This window comes from Xenopus tropicalis, chromosome 6 (assembly GCF_000004195.4).
Source record: "Xenopus tropicalis strain Nigerian chromosome 6, UCB_Xtro_10.0, whole genome shotgun sequence".
In the NCBI taxonomy this organism is placed as follows: Eukaryota; Metazoa; Chordata; class Amphibia; order Anura; family Pipidae; genus Xenopus; species Xenopus tropicalis.
This window is the reverse complement of record NC_030682.2, coordinates 42,629,681-42,651,448: the sequence shown is the minus strand read 5'-3', so window position 1 is coordinate 42,651,448 and position 21,768 is coordinate 42,629,681. Positions and strand designations below refer to the sequence as shown.

Sequence of the window (21,768 nt, the reverse complement as noted above, 5' to 3'; positions counted from 1 at the left end):
AAGAGAAGATTCCTGTATGTATTTAGATCATATGACACACTTATAAGAAGCACAAAGACAAACTGCACAGGTCTCAAGTTTGACCACATGTTAAACTGGTTCATAAAGTTTTCTTTAGAACCCACCAGCTTTTTATGGCATTGTGTGAGATTCTTATTGCAAGGCAAACTACAGCCATTAGATGTCAGTGTGGCATCATTTGCAGGAACTACATTAAATGGGCGTCATCTCTATAAAAATACAGTACTGTAACAGAGTTTCTACTGAAGTTTCCATTCCATAATAATGCTCAATATTAGGTGGCTGAGAAATAATGTAAAAAAGTGGGACAAAAGTTTTTATTTTTTTCATACATTTTTATTGATTTGTTGAAAATTGTAGGTAGAGTACCCTTTAGAATATCTGGTGTTAAATTTAGATAGTGAAGCAGCAAATTGAATGTTAATAGCCAATGTATTTGCATGTCATCTACATGATATTTTGTGAGTTTTATACCCATATTTTGTACAGCATTGTGGCATATATTGGCTTTTTTTTAATTACAGGTATGGGTTGCATTATCCAGAAACCCGTTATCCAGAAAGACTATCTCCCATGGACTCCATTTTAATCAAATAATTAGATTATTTTGAATTCATATTCCTTTTCTCTGTAATCAAACTGTACCTTGTACTTGATCCCTGCTAAAATATAATTCAACCTTAATGGGGACATAAAAACATATTTAAATAATTTTTTAGTATGGTGATCAGGATTACAGAAAGCCCCCTTTCAGAAAACCCCAACTTCCAAGCAGTCTGGTTAACAGGTCCCATACATGTACTTCTTAATAAGAATGACAACAGTATATATTTCACTGTTTTTCACGATAATAAAGCATTAATTATAGCGCCTCCCATAAAGGAGGTTTTTGTTATTAAGCAGGGCACAAAGAGAAACACACAATTTTAAAATGTACAGTTACTGTATAAAATATCAACAAACACTGGTGCTGAAGAGGGTTCTGCTCATTAGAGCTTACAATATAAAGGGCCTGTGATACTTACACATGAGGACAGGCAAGATTAGGGTTGCCTCCAGTCCGGTTTTGACCCAGACAGCCTGGTTTTTCAAGGGGCAGTCCAGGTCAAAACCTTCTGCCCGGTTTTCAACATTCAGGACACTGGGCAGAACCCTCTGAATTACTTCTGGTGGATGCCATAATCCCACCCATGACATCATCATGTGATGACTTTGCGTGATGACATAGTGGCTTGTGTGATGAAGTAAACACCATACACCGCCGATATGAGCACTAGTCTTGTAAATGTCTGAAAGGTTTGTGTCCATCCTTAGAAATGCTATACCGTTTCTATAATGTAACTTTGTGAACTGCTCTCCTCTATCATGTCTTCCAACCCAAAAGCACCTAGCCATGCCTTGTACTATAATAATCAGAGCTATCCATTCTTTTTTTTATGAGACATTAGGAACTCACCCTTAACCCTCCTGGAAGAAAACAGAAGTTTTCTACAGGAGTTCTTATTGCCCTTGACACTATCTGTAGCTTTGCTGAGTTTACAATCCAGCGGCTTCCTGACTTTGCTGGGTCTATGATTACTTTCTATGTACAGTATGTTTTATTTGTGTGTGAGCTGCATCTAAGGCATTTATTCTCTAATTCAGGCCAAAGAGTCACCAGTTTTATGAGAGCTTTTGGACTTACATGGATTTTCATAAGTTATTCTAAAAAGGGATTCATGTCTGGTATTATTTCCATCTTGCACATAACAAAAAATAGAAGCCAGTAACGGCTTGTGGAACTGCTCTCACTGGGCAACTGCTGCCAGCTAATGTGTTTTCTTTTGGTGATCTTTGCTCTTGTATATCTATATCCATGTACAAAAGGTTAACTATATAAAATAACCTGTACATGGTCCCGTGACTAACCTTTAAAGGGGATATTTATTTTTAGACAATAGTCCAAATTTAAGGAGCCCATGTCAGAAAAACATTTTTGTAAATCATATTTAGTATTTAAAATGTTCATTCTCCAAGCTACAGACCATGATCAGTGCTGCTAAAACTTTCATTGATCTGCTCTATCCTCTCTCTGTAGGGGATTTTCCAGACCAGGTCTTGGCAGGCAGCCAAATTAAAAACTTCCCTTCCTCTCCTGCATCATTTGCATATCTTTGATACCACTGATTGGCAAGATTCAGCCAATCAAATCAATGAAATGCAAATGAAGCAGGAGAGGGAAGGCATGCCAGTAACCAGTGTCAACATCCCCTTTGGGCAGAATGCAAGTTGATGTCGGAGAGGAGAAAGCAGAGGAGAGAGCTTGATCCTGATCTGTAGCTTCAAAACTAAACATTTTAAATAGTAAAGATGAATTACAAAAATGTTTTTTTTTCTGACAAGGGCTTTTCAGATTCAGACCGTTGTCTAAAGGTGAACATCCCCCTTTAATGTGTACTTTTTTTGTGGGTACAGGTATGAGATCCGTTATAAATAAAGATATACAGTGGTGTGAAAACTATTTGCCCCCTTCCTGATTTCTTATTCTTTTGCATGTTTGTCACACAAAATGTTTCTGATCATCAAACACATTTAACTATTAGTCAAAGATAACACAAGTAAACACAAAATGCAGTTTTTAAATGAGGGTTTTTATTATTTAGGGAGAAAAAAAATCCAAACCTACATGGCCCTGTGTGAAAAAGTAATTGCCCCCTGAACCTAATAACTGGTTGGGCCACCCTTAGCAGCAATAACTGCAATCAAGCGTTTGCGATAACTTGCAACGAGTCTTTTACAGCGCTCTGGAGGAATTGTGGCCCACTCATCTTTGCAGAATTGTTGTAATTCAGCTTTATTTGAGGGTTTTCTAGCATGAACCGCCTTTTTAAGGTCATGCCACAACATCTCAATAGGATTCAGGTCAGGACTTTGACTAGGCCACTCCAAAGTCTTCATTTTGTTTTTCTTCAGCCATTCAGAGGTGGATTTGCTGGTGTGTTTTGGGTCATTGTCCTGCTGCAGCACCCAAGATCGCTTCAGCTTGAGCTGACGAACAGATGGCTGGACATTCTCCTTCAGGATTTTTTGGTAGACAGTAGAATTCATGGTTCCATTTATCACAGCAAGCCTTCCAGGTCCTGAAGCAGCAAAACAACCCCAGACCATCACACTACCACCACCATATTTTACTGTTGGTATGATGTTCTTTTTCTGAAATGCTGTGTTACTTTTACGCCAGATGTAACGGGACACGCACCTTCCAAAAAGTTCAACTTTTGTCTCGTCGGTCCACAAGGTATTTTCCCAAAAGTCTTGGCAATCATTGAGATGTTTTTTAGCAAAATTGAGACGAGCCTTAATGTTCTTTTTGCTTAAAAGTGGTTTGTGCCTTGGAAATCTGCCATGCTGGCCGTTTTTGCCCAGTCTCTTTCTTATGGTGGAGTCGTGAACACTGACCTTAATTGAGGCAAGTGAGGCCTGCAGTTCTTTAGATGTTGTCCTGGGGTCTTTAGAAAATGGCTTTATAACCTTTACCAGACTGATAGATCTCAATTACTTTTGTTCTCATTTGTTCCTGAATTTCTTTGGATCTTGGCATGATGTCTAGCTTTTGAGGTGCTTTTGGTCTACTTCTCTGTGTCAGGTAGCTCCTATTTAAGTGATTTCTTGATTGAAACAGGTGTGGCAGTAATCAGGCCTGGGGGTGACTACAGAAATTGAACTCAGGTGTGATAAACCACAGTTAAGTTATTTTTTAACAAGGGGGGGCAATCACTTTTTCACACAGGGCCATGTAGATTTGGAGTTTTTTTTTCTCCCTTAATAACGTAAACCTTCATTTAAAAACTGCATTTTGTGTTCAATTATGTTATCTTTGACTAATAGTTAAATGTGTTTGATGAGCAGAAACATTTAAGTGTGACAAACATGCAAAAGAATAAGAAATCAGGAAGGGGGCAAATAGTTTTTCACACCACTGTACATCCATACATACAGTACATACAGAAAGCTCAGAATTACAGAAAGGCCATATCTCATAGATTCCAATATCATCAAATGATTATAATTTTTAAAACTGATTTCCTTTTCTATTTAATAAAAAAACAGTACCTGATACTTGATTCTTTCCTAACTTAGACCTAATTAAAGGAACAGTAACACTAAAAAATAAAAATGTTTTAAAGTAATTAAAATATAATGTACTGTTGCCCTGCACTGGTAAAAGTTGCGTGTTTGCTTCAGAAAGACTACTATAGTTAATAGAAATAGCTGCTGTGTAGCCATGGGGGCAGCCATTTAAATTGAAAAAAGGAGAAAAGGCACAGGTTACATAAGAAGATACCAGATAAACTGTGTAGAATACAATGGGAATCTGCTACTTATCTGTTATCTGCTTAGTAACCTGTGCCTTTTCTCCTTTTTTCAATTTAAATGGCTGCCCCCATGGCTACACAGCAGGGTATTTATATAAACTGCAGTAGTGTTTATGAAGAAAACACACAACTTTTACTAGTGCAGAGCAATAGTATATAATATATTAATTATTTTTATACACTTTCATTTTTTGGTGTTACTGTTCCTTTAATACTGGTTGAAGACCAAACAATCCTATTGAGTTTATTTAATGTTTAAATGAATTTTTTTAAGTAGACTTAGTATGGAGACTATAGACTATAGTAGACTGTAGACCAGTGATCCCCAACCAATGGCTCAGGGGCAACATGGTGGCAAGTTTTGGTTGAATAAAAACAAGATTTCCTACCAAATAAAGCCCCCTGTAAGCTGATATTGGGCATAGAGGCTGCCTAATAGGCAATCTTAGCCCTTATTTGGCACCTCCATGAACTTTTATGATGCTTGTGTTGCTCTCCAAGTCTTTTTACATTTGATTGTGGCTCTTGAGTAAAAAAGGTTGGGGATCCCTGCTGTAGACTATAGTATGGAGATCCAAATTACAGAAAGATCCATGGAAAACCCCAGGTCCATAGTTTCCATACATACCCACATTTTTCATACATACATACATACATACATTCCATTAAAAAAAATCGTAATGTTCTTGAGATGATACTTGATGAATACATTCATTTTGAGAAACTGTGGTCCTTTAGCCACAGTAAAATTGGTATTCGCCTTTGTATATGCTTGTGATTATGATTCATGTTCAGTTTCTGTGTGATACAGAAATTGGAAGGTGAAGATGGTATTTATTTGCTGAGCATAATTTTAGTCTGGCCAGCCATAATGTCCAGCTGATCTTGATTGCTTTTTTTGACCGCACTTCACATGCAATAACTATTATTTTAAAGTGCCAGTAAAATTACATTATAAAATGACTAGAACATTATATTTTTTACCCTTATTTTTAACTAACCCCCAGAATAACATACCTTCATCCCTGCATTCAGTCTGATTTGAAGTTGAAATCTCCAGCTCCTTTTCTCTTCTTCCTGGTACAGCATGATGCCCTGCCCCCTCTTCCTGTCCAGCTCTCCATAGTGGAGCAGAGCCTTGTGTGCATGCCTGATGGAGAAGAAGCTTTCTGGGAATGCACAGTGAGCCAGGTAGTTATGCTGCTATGCTGCTCCAAACTGGCTCCTGCTTCTCAGAAAGCTTCTTCTTTGTCAGGCAGAGATGAGGAGAGCTGAACAGGAAGAGGGGGCAGGGCTCCATGCTGTTACAGGAAGAAGAGGAAAGGAGCTGGAGATTTTAACTTATAAATCAGAAACCAGATCAGACTGAATGCAAGGACTAAGGTATGTTATTCTGGTGGTTGTTTAGAGTAATTTTAAAGATAGGGAAAAAAAGGTTTACTTCTTTAAACACAATTGTTAGGTACAACACTGTCTAGAAAAACAAGTTTAAATTATAGCAAGGTAGGATATTGTCTTGTTCCTGGGTTCAGGCAGTATTAAATAAAAAAACTTGAGAACCTGGTGGCAAGCTTTTTATAAAAAATAAAAAAGATATCTGGGGAAAAAAAGCAATTTGTGTAAAAAAAAAAAAAAAACCTGAGCAAGATTAAGTTCTCTCTCTTGATTTGTTACTTTGTATTTTCCAAACCTAAAGTACAATTATTAATGAAGCAGCTCCAAAATTTCCAGCATGTAATCCAACATGTAAAAATGAGTGGAAAGTAGGGATACACTGAACTTTTTCCCATAGAGCTAGATGCAGTTCAATGAGGAATTCTCTATTGAAGTCGCTGGGAAAAACGGTAACTGAATTAGGAGAAAAGTTTTCTCTCCATAAATTTAGTCTCACTGATACATTTTCATTTGATAAACCATAAAGTATATTTAAGTTGTGGAATTGGATTTGGCTCAATATACTGGTTAGTATCTCATTGGTCATAATGTTATTTAGCTGAACTTTCAGTTGGTCTATTTGAAAAGAAGAGGTAAGCTAGGGGTCTAGTTGTTTCTTTAATGGCCTTAGAACTGCTTGGGGGCCAATGCTTTGCACTACTAAAATGAGTAGTAGTGCCAGGTATTAGTGGTGACTGTTTAACAGAATTACATTAAATTATGTAGTATAAGGAACTACAATACATAACATAGTGACACAATGCACCATTAGTTTGGGATTTATGTATTACATTGCAACATTTTGAAACAGCTCTGTATCTATTTCTAGATAAAAGCACCCCATGTTTTGGTAAATATAATATCCTGGAAGCACCCATACTTAACTAGTGAATATTTTTCTGACTATATATCATTTGCTGTCCTTAATTCTGTATTTTTGTCTTCAGTGCAAACGATTTTCTTTAATGTCAGGCCTTACAAAATCTTTTTAAAACTAAACCAAAACGAAAACAAGCTATAAAACTTAGCTGACTGGAGAGTCTTTTAATTTTAGTCCAGGAGAATGACAGCTGCCATAAAACTTACACTGTCAATCTATCTGCACCTGGTTACCACCATATCCTGCTGAGTGCAGTAAGTTATAGAGCAGAATACGACTGCTATACATGGGAGTGGAGGGCTGGGTTACCAGCTACTTTCCTTTACACAGAAGACCATTGTATGCAATTAAAATTTCCATGGTATAAATGGAATAGTTGCTCTGTCTGAACTAGAATATTTAATCCAGGTCCCGTATTGAGGGAGTGTTCAATACATTTGCTAAACATAATAATACTGTATGTTTGTTTTTCTTTTAATTCAGTGTACTTATAAAAATCACTTATTACTATTTCTGAAACTTTTTATAGAAAGAAAATGCTAAAAGAGAATCATGCTAAATCTTCTGTTTCAGTAGAAGCTCTTCCAGTATACTGTGGGTTTTGTGATATCTGGCAAAGTCTTCATTTAAAGCTTATTGCTCTTGCGCAATAGTATTCTATCAACTGCCATAGAAGAGTAGAAGCACTGCACTGGCTGTCAAGTTGTTAATTTTTGGGTGCGGAGGTGGGGGCAAGTTAAAAGCAAGTTATTTAAAGACTAAATTCGATGCCAAGATCTACACCGTGTCTGGGTCAGCCCATGCCACTGCACGCCCACCTACTACCTGTCACCTGTGCTGTGGTGCTGCTGGAGGTGCTAGGCTAAAGTGTTATGAGGGCTGGTAGCTGTGCGCAGAATGAGGTTGTGGGGGTTATTGTGCGTTGTGGTGAGGATCTGTGGCAATCGGAGATGGGTCCTAAAATTTGGGTTTGCCCCTAGTCTGCCCAGCCACGCCTCATTACACCTAACACACTCCCAGACCTCACACACAAGCTGCACCCCTTCTTATCCCTTGAACTGAAACTTTTTATCTATTGTGGCCACCCTCTTTCATGAGGCTTGTGACCTCTGCTATAGCAAGGTGACTATTTTTACTCACTGTCAAGGGGGAACCTAAAAAAGTCCAGAAAGACTGGTAAAACTAAACTTCACTTATATTTGTTTTTACCCTTGTATAGGACAACCTTGTTTACATTTTCAGAATTTTCATAGTGTTTATGTAAACTGTACATAAACTTGGGATACTGGGAGGTGTGCTTTAAAGGCCTTTAGGGTCAATATCTCTGTGCTAGAGGTACCTATCAGTGAAATCAACCCTGTAACTTTATTTGTACGCTCCATAATTTCAATTGATCTCAATTGTAGGTATTGTGAGCTAGAAGCAGCTGCAGATTAAGTGTAAATGGTATGTCCACCATTTGCCTTAATCACTTTACTCTGTCTGCTTCCAGTTGCCATTTGCACTGGCAAATCGATTTTGGCATGGATTATTTAAGTTTTTTTTGCAGAATTTGAGTATACTCAAATTAAGAATAGTTTTTGGTATGCTTGGGCTTCAGTTGACTGAAACTTCCTTGGTTTGTGGTCCATACATTTGTGCCATTTAAACACCTGCACTTGCACCTATCCTTTAATAAATGATCTGTATTGTATATTTATTGTCTTCTAATCCAGATGTCCTTCAGTAGCTGTATAGTTATTTTACTTATGGGCAAACTGTAGTAATAACTATAATTAAGTTTAGAATTTCAGATGTGTTGCCTTTCTTAGATATAAGAAGGTATAACAGACGAGTATATCCATAGGTCCTTTATGCTGGAATTTCGGGGGAACAAATAGCATTATAGAGATACATTTTGCCATTTGCAGCCAAAATTGCAGTTTTCACACTGCACTTGCATGTTTCCTTGCTTGCTTCAAAAATCTAGTGCACTACAATGCTTTTATTTACATGGAGGGATCCATTTTTTTACCTTATTCTGTTGTCTGATTTTTGACATAAAATTGCAAAATGTTAGCAAGGTTTGATATCATCAATCAAAATCAATTCAGCTGGATGTTGTGCATGTTTGGAACCCAAAAGGAAAATACTACAGGGAGTAAAAGAGCAAGGAGGAACAAACCTTCTTCTAGTTCACTTTTTCTCCTAAAATGTATCTTTGTATGTTAAAAAACAGGGAATATATAAGCAAGAAAGACTTGATTCTTTTGGTAACTTTATATAGTTTTGCTTTAACATTGTTTCCTAAATTTTGCCATTTTTTAATGCAGCTACAACAATAAATTCATATTACGCTAACATTTTAAGATTTATATTTGGCATGCTAAGGAAAGAAAGGAAAAATATGTGTAAATAAGATGTTCTGGAGTGAGTAAAATAACATTAAATGCATTTTCTTTTTCTGCCAAGGAATAAGGGGTTAGAGCTCTAAGCTGTATTTATTAAATAGGCACATGATTTACATTGCTTGTTATTTCTGCCTTAGTTCCCCAGGTCTCCTGTTAGTTGCTTTGATTAATGAAGGCTTGGCCAAATTGAATTGCCCATTAATAAATGCCATAGGCCGTGGAGATAATTATAGCTTTTAAATCAGTCTACATTAACATAAGCTAAAATAACATTACACCATGTAAAAAGGACTAATGATCTTGTAGTTAGCAATGTATACATTTCATTCACTGTGCTAGCTTCAGGTCTACCCTTTTATTAAATGTATTCTATGCATGACAAATAATTAGAATGATATAGCTTTTGCCTTGCATCCCTCAGTGTTTTCTTTGTCTCATGCAGAACAAATTAGAATAACAAGTAACAAGCTGCCCCCCCAACACCCCCCAATATTTCCATGTGGTACTTTGTCTTGAGTTTGCTAATAAAATATGGAATGTCAGGGATTTATTGTTTACAACTTGTTAAGAGAAATCAGCCTTTTCCGTGCTACCAGTGAGATTTGGTTTGAGCCAATAGCCCCTGAATTCTATTAAGGTGGAAAAAGCCTGGAGAATATCAGGACTGGAGCATTATGGTATATTTAACTTATCAAGAGGAAGTGGTGTAAATAAAGGTGTTCTGCGAAGTCCAATGTGAACAAAATGGCTCAAATATTCATATTTTGCTATATTCATAGTTTAAAATCATCATAATATAAGCCACAACCAATGAAAATGCCATGGCAGCCTGCACAGCCTTGTATTGCCCATTATCCTTGTCAGCTCAAATCTCAACTGAATGTACTTTACATTTACTTCAGTATTAGTCTGCTTTGCCCACATCTGTTTTGGTGGATGGGCCTACTAAATACAGTACTGTAGTGGAATTTCCTTTGCTATATATTGCCTGACACCATAGATCGGGGGTCCCCAACCTTGAGTTGGAGAGCAACACAAGCATACAAATAATTTCTGGGGTGTCAAAAATGAATCATTGTTAGCCCTTATGTGGACTGGCAGCCTACAGGAGGCTCTTTTTCTCAATACGCATGGCTTTTATGCAACTAAAGCTTGCCTTCAAGCCAGGAATTCCCATATAATCACCTGCTTTGAGACTACTGGGAGCAACATTCAGTTGGTTGGTGAGCAGCACATTGCTTGCAAACCACTAGTCGGGGATCACTGCTATAGATAGACATGACATGAATAGGGTCAGTTTGTAAGAATATTAGGGTTTAATTTCTGATTTATCTTGTGTGTGCATGTGTGCATTATAACAAATAAAACTCCTAGGTCTTCGCCATGTACTTATTTGTCTACTTAATTGCCTGTTTCAAGGATCCGTGACAGCTGTAAAGGCTAGTGTTGTTCATACCTGTCCTCCAGAACCACTTATTACACTGCAGTTATAATTGATATGGGGAAAAGAGGCATCATCATTTGATATCATGGAGATATTTTTCTATCATAAACCTGGAAGAAGATAAGAAAACCTGCATGATTTACAGAGTTCTCATTTAATAATGGTTACACTGGCATAGGTTTAGAATAATTTATAGAAATCTTCCTTGGATTTCACATTTTAACAGTCTGAAAAGTGCAAAGTCAGGTTTTTGCAGAATGGGGCTGTGGGACGTGAGGAAATCATTAGCCATAAGTACATTTATCATTATAAATGCTACTGAGCCTATGTGTGTATTTCAGTTGTCTGGAGCTGGATTTGCTCTCCTAAGCACCTGTCTAGTGAATGCAGAGAAGCTGCTAGTAAATCTGCTTGCCTAAGTGACAGTGACAAGCCAGGAGTGTGTCATGCTTCTCACACAAACTAGTGTGGCAGTAGCTTTTTCCTATTTCCTTTTTGTGCAAGGATTTCTTACTTTTTTGGATAACAGTGCTGACGTCATGATGTGCGCCCCTTTGTCTGGATTTAAAGCCCAACAAAGCTGGCAACCCTGGTTTGCTCCTAATTTAGATTTGGGCATGGCTATAATGTAGTGTGAAAATGTACTGTACTGCGTATGTGCAGCTACATTTGTGCAAATTTTCCTGCAGTCAGTTGCATGTAAAAACCCCATTTGCTAAGGGTACATAAAAATGTGTTCTTTGCAATTCTGTAAAGTTGCACTCAGCGCTGCTCAGTCCTTCCTGCTCCCATTCTAAATGTGACCTATTGACACAGAGGAACCCTGGAGCTACTGACACCTACAGACAAGATGGCAGATTCAGAGTTCTCGCAGCACAATATGTCAACAGGCACAGGGCACTTGCAACCAAAGAATCTGGTGCACACACCATTCTCACGTCCAACACTGAACATGACGTTGACCAGATTTGATAAAACTTTCATGTTGAAGTGTAAGCGCAGTTGCATTAATATTGACCATTGTGCCGGCCAATTGACTTCCACAATGCTGGAATTCTAGGAAAAAGGCTGCATTGTGGGGAAATATACCATGCTGCCCAAAACTGCCCTTTGCTCAATGCATTTGTGGACATAGATCAGCAAACATGAGTCTAATTAAAGGCATAAGGGTTCCAGGGCCGGCCCAGGTATTTTGGCATCCTAGGCAAGGACTTCAATTGGCGCCACTTCACTGACGTTACTGTATGGACGCACCATTGCCTACAGGGTATGCTCCCCTGTGTGTTAACATGAGAGTGGGAAACAAAGGTACACACTGGCAAGAGAGGGGTGGAGAGTGCTACTGCAGTACAGAAAACAAGCCAGAGAGGGTTGGGGTGGGCAGTTTATTAAAGCAAAAGACCATTAAAGGCCAAGCAAACCAAGGGTAAAAAAGGAAAATATATATATATATATTTTCCCTTTATGTGCGCCCCCCCAATGATTGTGCCCTAGGCAGTTGCCTAGTCTGCTTACCTCTAGTTCCAGTCCTGACCGGATCCCTGGCAAGGTAGGGTAACGCGGCAGAGTAATGTTGTACATAGAACCTTTCAGTTTTAGGGATAATAGGTCCCGTGGCTGTATCAGATTAGTCATCCAAGTAACTCCTCAAACCTGAAGTAGAAATGAATTGTAAGCTCAATTTATTTCCAGACAGTGCATATAACTAAGCCACTAATTTAAGCTCCAAGTTGATCTGTTGAAAGTGAGGGGTTATGCTGTGCTAGACCCCTGGCAGAGAACAGATACTGCTTGACAGTCAATTTCAGTCATTGATATATATGCTTTGAAGCAGGGCTGGCAATGCAATAAACCAGGATGAACTTGTGAGAAATATGGATGATTCAGGTGACATGTTGTTTGTAGGTGGCTGGATTTAGAGGCAATAGAGCCCCAGCCCAGGGATGCAGGCTAGTGCTTGATAAAATGCTGAATGAACATTATTTGCAACTGTCACTAAGCACAAATCAGGCAAAGAACAAAATATGTATGTGCTGTGGGCTATATTATCCAGCGGCTTATTTCCCATCTGCCGGTATATATCCTTCCCTCTCCCTGTGTGCAGACAATGAGACACTGTGCACCTCACACAGCTCCGCACTTAATCAGGGTACTAATAGAGAATGAATAGTCTCACAACATAAAATATTTTTTTATATAAGCTCCTGTTTGACTATAAGTCAATCAAGTAAGAGTCAAGGAAAGTACTTTATGGAAGAAAAACTGCCAGGAAGTTTGTGACAATTTAAAAGTAAAGAGATTTTTTTCGGCGAAGATAAACTGTATGTGGGGAAGGATTCTGACGAATGTCATGCTTGATGGATGGCATTCCTGCAAATGAAAAATACAGCATCTTGTTATTTATGAACAAGGAGTGATCTGTGTTAAGTGTATGCATGTTACTTGAGGTCATTCCTACTTCCACGCAAAGTGAACTTAATGGTTTACATCTTTGTGACTTTAGAAGGGGGAAGACCTGCGTGGGATTAAATTGTGCTGAAGACAGTGTGCTGATTGATAGGATAAGTGCATCTGATAAATGTATCTGACTAAAGGTCAGCCTGTAAATATAAGCACATAATCTGCTTGAATCCACAGCTACAGATGAAAAGTGATCATATTACTTATTCACAAGATACCAAAACAGAGACGTAAGGGCAGTACTGCTGGGCACTAAGAAAACTGCACAAACAACTCTATTAGTGTACACTTAGGTCTAAAATGGGCCAGTTATCCCCATGCTAGGAGTGATAGGAGAGGCAAGTGGCCTTTCATGATTTGGGAAACCACGCTACACATTTACATATTGTTCCGTGGAATTACTAATTATAGGTCCCTGCAGCAAGATCTGTACAAGGCACCCTCATTTCCAAGGCCTTATGGCAGATTATTCACATATAGATTTGAAATGCCCTAGTAGGGTAATGCCACATGCTGCTCCTGTATACACATTTTACATAACATGAAAACCCTGACCCATTTTTGTGAGTCTCCTGACTAATGCTTGTGGCAAAAATTTTTCAGGTAATAGTGGCTTAAAAATAAGGATGCACCGAATCCACTGTTTTTGGATTTGGCCAAAACCCGAATCATTCGTAAAATATTAGCCTGAATACCAAATCCTAATTTGCATATATAAATTATGATACAGAAGGGTTAAAGAGCGGTAACAAATGTTCAACTTCTGTGTTTATGCAACAAAAACAGAGCTGAATTTCTAATCCGACTGCCCCCATTGTGCGCTCCCCCCCCCCCCCACCCGGCATACGCATGTGCAGACACAAACCCCCCACCCCGGCGACCTCATGCTCGCATGTTTAAACTCCCATATGGAGCACTGGGGAAAGGTCCCCATTGTTCCTATGGGAACAAAATTTCACGGTGGCGTGGCGGTTTGCCGCCTCTAAATTTGTGCCGCCCTAGGCCTGGGCCTTTGTGGCCTGGACAAAAAGTCACGTGATTTTAAGGATTCAGTTTGGCCAGAAGCGTGGATTCCGCTAATCTGAATCCTGGTGAAAAAGGCAGAATCTTGGCCAAATCCTGGTTTCGGTGCATCCCTACTCGAAAACATGTAGTTGCACTTTTGCAGGCTAATGTATAAAAAAAAAATGGCCCAAGTGTTTGTCACATGATCTCCATTCAAAGCTGTTGGGGACTGCTTAGGGTGCTTTACTGCACTATTTTAAACATTTTTAAAGTGGGGGATACTGGGAACAAACCTAGTAGGCCCAGCCTTCACATGTCCCTCCGACCCACCCTAGATCACAGCTGCAAAGTTAAGGAGAAGGCAATTTTGTGCCCCATACGGATTGAACTTGCATCCTGGGCATCATTAAATGAGGCCCATTGTATTTGCTTCTCAAGCTTACATTAACATTGTTCATAGCACAACAAATAAAACATCTTATTTATTTTGAAGATTTATCACTGTAATGCTATCATCTAATGACAGATGGAACCAAATAAGTTAGAGTATATATGTTTGCTTTACATGTAACATGTTCTTTTAAACAAACCAACAAATCAGGTGCTTACTGTACTGTTTGTATTACAGATACAGATCCACGTGTCTTGGAGAAGCAGGAACTGCAGCAGCCTACATATGTGGCTTTGAGTTACATCAATAGGTAAGCTTTCTTTTCCAGCCATTTTATCTATACTTCGGGATAACTGGTTAGCTTTGTTTTGGGTTAATTGCCCAGAATTGATTAATTTTGATAAGAAAGGGTTTACTATCAAAAAACTGTGTACCATACCACTCCAAGCTTTGTTTTTACCTGATTAGGCAATGACCACACAGGGCTGTTGCTTAGCCTGCGGATAAATATAGGATGAGAATGAGCCCCCTACTGTTTTGAAGCATAGGGGCTTATTGTTGACCTGTGTTTATCCACAGCCTGGGATAAGCCCTGTATGGTTGTAACCTTGGTCTATGGCAAATCTACACCAAAGTGCCCTGAATCACTGGGAGCTCCTTGCCATTATAGGAAGAGGGCTGCCAGTAGCACACAGGAGTGCAATATAGATGTCTGCTTACTTGCATAATACCTTCTTAGTGCTGGGAATTAGCCATCATTGGCAGTGACACTTTTATAGGTACAAATTGCGAGCAGTTCAGTTATTATCACAAATTTTTTTGCACCAGTCTACATGCTGTGAGTGAATAAACAAATGATTTGACTTTTTTTTTAAACAAACAGTAGACAAATTTACTTTTATACAAAACAAAAGGGGGAGAGGAATGTGAAATAAACAAACCTCAAATGGATTTCATGAAATAAATTCAGTAAAATAGTTATCTTAACTGACTCAAAAAATAATTGGAATATAGTCAATGATTGAGTCAAAATTTGTTCCCTAATATACATCAAAGCAGTAAAGGTTATATATATATATATACCCAGTATCGGGCTAGGCCCGGGTGTTCAAACCCTGAGCCCGACGCAAGGTTCAAAAAAGGTCATTCAATAATATACGGACAAAGAAATCCAAGTAGCTCACCAAAAGCCGATGGTGGTCCGGGTGCTCAAGGCCCCGAACCCGCAGCTGAAAGGGAAAATTCTCCAAGGTTGAACGTGGGACATCCAGCACTCTGGACTCATGAAAACTGCTAAAATCCAAAGTTTATTCCTTCATGTTTAAAACAAATAAACGCCTGACGCGTTTCGTGCCCTTTAGGGCACTTAATCATAGGCAAACACTAATAGATACAAATGACTTTAAATAGAGCAAACAATATGACGTAGAAGGAGGTAAGGCTGGATAAACCACGCCCTCTCCTGGTATTTAAAAAGACAGACATGAGAAATAAATCACAAGCAAAAATTCCTTTTTAGCAGAGTTCATCTAAGGTGACACCCACTCTAGGGTTAATAATTAGTTATATGTATGAATATATAAATATAATACAGATTCAATGAATTAAAAAGTAATGGATAAAATTACATGAATGAATAATAAATAGTAAACACATAAGTATACGTATGAATAAATAGGTCAATAGAGTTCATTATAAAGATAAATACCTAAAGAAAAAGCCTCATTTCATGAATGCATACATATATTGAATGCATATTCGTACTAAATTTGAAGCCACAGAAAGCTTCTGCGAAACCTCCCTCTTTGATGAAGGTGAGTTCAAGTTAAACATAGCAACTGACATCAAAGATAGAATTTAGACCGACAGGGTAGCGAGTATTGAGGATGAAAATCCATTTCATTTCTAAACGTAACAATTTTGAAAGCCTGTCTGAATCTCTTTCATCCATTAGTACTCTATCAATCACTTGTATTTGTAACATAGAAATGTTCGAATCGCAACAATGTTTAAAATGCCTTGCCACAGGACTTCTATCATTACTAGTAATAATATGTCTAATGTGTTCCCGCATCCTGTTCTTTAAAGGGCGGGTAGTACAACCCACATATTGGATGTGACAATTAGCACATGTCAAAAGATAAACAACAAACTGCGTGTTGCAATTTGCATAAAAAGACATATCAAATGTTCTTCCAGTCACTGAACTACAGAAACTGGTGGATTGCTTAATGTAAGTACAAGTCATACATTTCCTTGCACCACAAATGTATGTTCCTTTTGTTTCTAACCAAGTCTTTTTTCTTTTAGTAGGTTGTGAGCAAAATTTACTTTTATCTGTAAACCCAAGGCCTAGAATTTGTGTTGGTATGTTAGCTTACCTTCCTTGGTAAGGTTATTTTATGACTAGAAATAAGTCACTATTCTTGCCTGTTAAGTTACCAGAAGTGAAATCCAGGGAAAGAAAGGGGCATATAGTCCTATAGGGGCTCCAGCTACACATATTAATCTCAATATATTTCCCAAACCTCTAAAATAATTTTATACATATTACTAGACCTAAAACCATAATGCAAGCGATATTTCCAAAGTTCAGAACTGAAGGAGTAAGCAGGACTGTGGAGACACTCCCTCCCTTCCCACTCTTGCCCTGTTGCACCTAGCTGACAAAATGACACCGTTGTGTGGGTGGAGTTCAGCCACAGCTTTATTATAGAATACAACCTCAAAAATAGTCCTTGACATGTATTTCAACTTTTCCAAACATCTTAAACTGTTTTGTTAATGAATGCCGGCCACTGCGAACGCAGTGGGCATGTAGAAGCCATAAAACAACCCAGAGCTTAAATGGCCAAGGACTACCCCACGCCATTTGCTTTGACAAATTAAATATATATATTGATATGATAACTTTTTTTTTTTTTTTTGCATGAGACAGAGCTGTAAAAACTTACATCCTTAACCGACAGCACTTATATAATAACGTATCATAAAGTGAATGTGCTTAAACAGGGAGAGGGGGAAGGGAAATCCCGCTCGGTGGAAGCCGGAAGATGAATGGGCAGCAGCGGGAGATGCAGGCACAGAGGGGGAGGGGGAGGAGCGAGCGAGGAGGCTGATCTTTCCCTGCCTACACTAACTGGGTGAGTTAATCCCTTACCAGCACGGAGGGAACTGAACCACAGCTGGCTCCACAGTCCCTCCGCGCTTTCATTATTTATTTCAGCGCTCTCTATGATAGCCAATGATCAGATCTTTGTTAGGCAGTGTTTATAGTGGGGCAGAACAGCAACAGAGAGGGGGTGCTCCCTTCAGCAACAAAAATACTGGTGCAGGAAGTTTGGAGGATGGAAGGAGTTCAGCTGACAGAAGATTACCCCTTCTTTCTTTCTGTCCTGGACTAGCAATGATTGCCTGGGGGCTGATCTGTTGCCACAGCAAGAGCCAGGGACAGCTTTCTGAGGCATGGATACTGCATTGCAGGATAAAGTTTTCAAACCTGAAAAGTTTCCTGAACTAACCGATATCCATAGCATGTGAATATTGGTTGGGATCAGTGGGTCACCATACAGAAACCAATATTCATACAAAATAATCATATTTAAATGATTATTGGTACATTTTCAGTGAGATATCTGTCGGGGAGGGGCGATATACCATCAGATAAGCTGCCATCTCTGTCTGAAAGGGCCAAATGGAAAGCTTTAATCTGCCTGTGTATGGGCAGTGTATGGGAATCTGTCAGTCTGAGCTTTTTAAGTTTAATTATTTCATACCATCACCCTAAGATGTAAAGAATGGGTGTCAGGGAGTGTCTCAGCTGTAACTACTGTTGCTTCATATCCCACTTTAACATGCAAGATGCTCAAACACCCACTCACTTTAAAAGAATTCTGGCCATTGCCACATTAAATGTATTTACACCGCATATAATAAACAAGCTCACTTATTATTAACAGTGGTGTCTGACTTAAAGATTATTAGAAATGATGAAACAATTTAAGTAATTTAGGTAAATGTGTCTCTACTTACACCCATTTTAGCATTATAATGAAAGTTTTTTTCTCTAGGCAGGGAAATATTAGCATAAAAAAATCTGGGTCTTACAATAGGAGCTGGCTTGCATTTGCCTGAGAAAAGGCAGAAACTGATGGATCAAAGCCACACATCACTCGGCAGATAATAATTCCTGCTTCTTCCTATTTTATGTTTGTGGTGACTATGCTGATCATGTGTTTTTATTCATGAACTAAGATCTCTACATTCTGCTATCTGAGCTCTCTGCAGGAATGGCAAAAGGCGAACCTTAGATGATAAATTCAAACAAGATGTGCAAAATGGATCCTTGCTTAGGGAAACGGGAAGTGTCTTGCGTTCTTGAAAGATTTATGTATATGACTTTATTTTGTCTTTTTTTTTTTATCAGATATTAGGTTTACCAAAATGTATCTTTCCTGAGCTTGATAAAACATTTGGCTCTTATTCATGTCAGTAGTAAACATCAAAAGGGTAAATTGGAAGTAAAGGGGAAAATGTTACAAAACTGTATTGTAAGTACAATGGTCCATGTTATCAATTTATGAAGACCATATGCTGAATTCTTTGTGTCTTTGATAAGAGCATTGTAAGTTTACACCTTTGAATGGCAATTTAGCTTTGAATGTAATTTACTGCATGGGATATTTATTGCTCGCACAGTGAAGACACACACAGAAGATATAATGTAATATATATTTTTGCCTGCTCTATATCCATAATGGTGACCCTTTTATAATGAATTTTCTGCTTGATCACTTGTGTCCACTTGTACTGCTCATTTGCACATTTAATGTGTGTCAAGGTAGCATCTATGTTCTGGATCCCTAGATATCAGCCACTGAGGGTTCAAGGGGCTAAAGGCAGGGTCGGACTGGGCCGCTGGGACACTGGGAGAAAACCCAGTGGACCTCCACTCTCATGGGCCCCTGCCAACCCAGGTCCATTCCCTTGCTTAAGCTGCCCCATCAAACACTTAAGGCAAAAGTTGCGTAATGTGACATGTGTGTACCCACGCACTCACTCACGCAGGGGAAAATATGTTGGGAGGGGGGCTCTTAAAGTCACAGCTCTGGTAGGCCACTGCTGCCCCAGTCAGACGCAGACTAAAAGTGCACATGCATGGGCCAATAAAAGTTTGGACCCTTTGATAGGCCTACCCAACCGATATATGGGCAAAAATTGGGCAGATATAAAAATCCCTAGCCAAACGAGCAGATGGCCAGCTCAAATCTGGAGGTACTGCAATACCAGTACCATGGCTGTAAACTAATTTCCATTATTTCTGTAGTAAATTGATGGACTGTTTTTTTTTTTTTGGCTGTTGTCAAAAGTTAGGGGTAATGGAAGAGGCTACAGTGGACTTTTGTGAAAAGAGTTGAGAAACGTTACTTTTGACCTCTACTGGGTTGTTTACTTATAGATAAGGCATGGCACATTGTGAAGCTGGTTCCCTTCCTTTTAAATAGTGCCTTCCAGATTTCTCCATTTACTATAGAAGACCAATTATTCAACCTACGCCCAAGGGCAAGGTTTTATTAAACTAAAAGTATATTAAACATTAAACAGTGGGACGTTTAATACCAAAGATAGCAAATTAATTACCAGCTTTATCTATTCTTCAGGGATAGTTTGTGCTAATGTTCTAAAAAGAGCCTGCCATCCGCATCTCTAATAAACAAGCTTAGTTAAGTTTAGTGTGCAAGGTGACTGCATCATTAACCAATAGGACTTATGTATTTAAAGGAGAAGGAAAGTCATTTTGGCATTTACTGCCAATAGATTCGCCACATTAGTGCAAGATAAGAACGCTATATTTATTCTGCAGAAAGCTTTACCATACCTGAGTAAACAGCCCTAGAAGCTCCCTCTGTTTGTTTAAGACAGCAACTGCCATTTAAGCTTAGTATCCATAGCTTCCGTGCTGCTGGTAGCATAGATCACACATTCTGATGGAAGGGGGAGTAAATTCTTATGGGAAGGTAGAGCAGGAGAAGGGAGAGAGCTGCACAGACTCCAGCCCCCGGAATGAAGGATTTTTCTGAGAGAGGAAGTCAGATACCGAAGTACACGTGTACAAGGGCACATACCCCTTCTGCCTGCTCTTCGTTAGTTCCGACACTGGAGGATCAAATACCGATGCGTCACCTGCACTCTCCTGATTGTAAATGTGCACACACAGGAAAAGGGGTGGGGATGTGCACGGGTTGCCCTGGGCTCCCATTTAACTTGGCCTGGCCTGGCCTGGCATATCTTTATGTAATAGATAACAGGTAGTGTCTGTAGAATATGAGTTTAGTTATTAAACAGGAAACTATTTTAAATATAAATAAATGAAATAAAGTACATTTTTAAAGTACGATACTCATACAGTAGGTTAAATGCCATCCATGGCTCTCTATAAATGAATACTTTCGCATGTAAAATAGGATTTTTGTTGCCAAGAAATGTTTTTTGAGGCTAGGTTCTTGATCATCAGATACAAACTTTAACAATCAAACAAAGCTGGTCTTTTAGGAAGGCTTTATCTGTATTTTACAGTTTGTGTACAACTTATTGGTAGTTCTCTTGTCCATAAACACAGCACAGTGAGGGGTCAATGCAGCCAAACTTGCAATAATTGTCAGACGCCAATGCTCAGGGAAATCTTTCTTGCACAAAAGTCGCTAAATAGATTGTAAATTTATTACAATCTATTATAATAGCTAATACAGATTTCAGATCTCCCTGTCTCTAGGAGGTCTGTGAACAATCAAATGCCTAGGAAATTAGGATAAGCTTTCTAGAATATGTGTGTTCTTCACTGCAAATCACATTGCAACTACACATCAGAATGTAAATGTAGTGAGATGTTAAATCGATGATATGGAAAAGAAACACAATATCGCCATATTTGGAGAGAGTGAGATTTACAAAAAAAAGGGAATATACTATTTAAAAGGTGGCAGACAAGCACATGCTATCCCACATGTTCTTCTCTTAGGGGCAAGGTAGCCACAGAAACCCCTTAAATACACCTAGCAATACAGCAAACTAGTGGGGTCTGCAAAGGGAGTCATTTCTTTGTTGTACTTTGCTTGTCATTTCTTTGTTGTACCCATATTGATAATAGTCATGCAATGACTGGAGGGGGTGGATTACCTTAACCCCCGATAGTGAAATGCAGTGGTGGGCAGCTGTGAGTCCTATGTCAGGTCTGGCACAATATGAACATTCATGGTCAATTTTCTCATAGCTGTTTATTTTAATATTCTATTTTAGCAAAATAACTAAAGTACATGCATGAACATTTGGTTTCTGAAGGTGAGCAGAGAAGCATGCAGTCTATATGGTTAACAGACCCACCCCTGTAG

General features: G+C 38.7%; 1 protein-coding gene across 1 annotated transcript in view; it reads left to right on the top strand.

The window, feature by feature from the left end:
- The window catches only part of jazf1 (JAZF zinc finger 1), a 155,842-nt gene that overhangs the window by 86,063 nt on the left and 48,011 nt on the right, over positions 1 to 21,768 (top strand). The window contains exon 2 of the mRNA XM_002933383.5: positions 14,618 to 14,690. Within this exon, the coding sequence (XP_002933429.1) occupies positions 14,618 to 14,690 (73 nt within the window). The remainder of the gene's footprint in view (positions 1 to 14,617; positions 14,691 to 21,768) is intronic.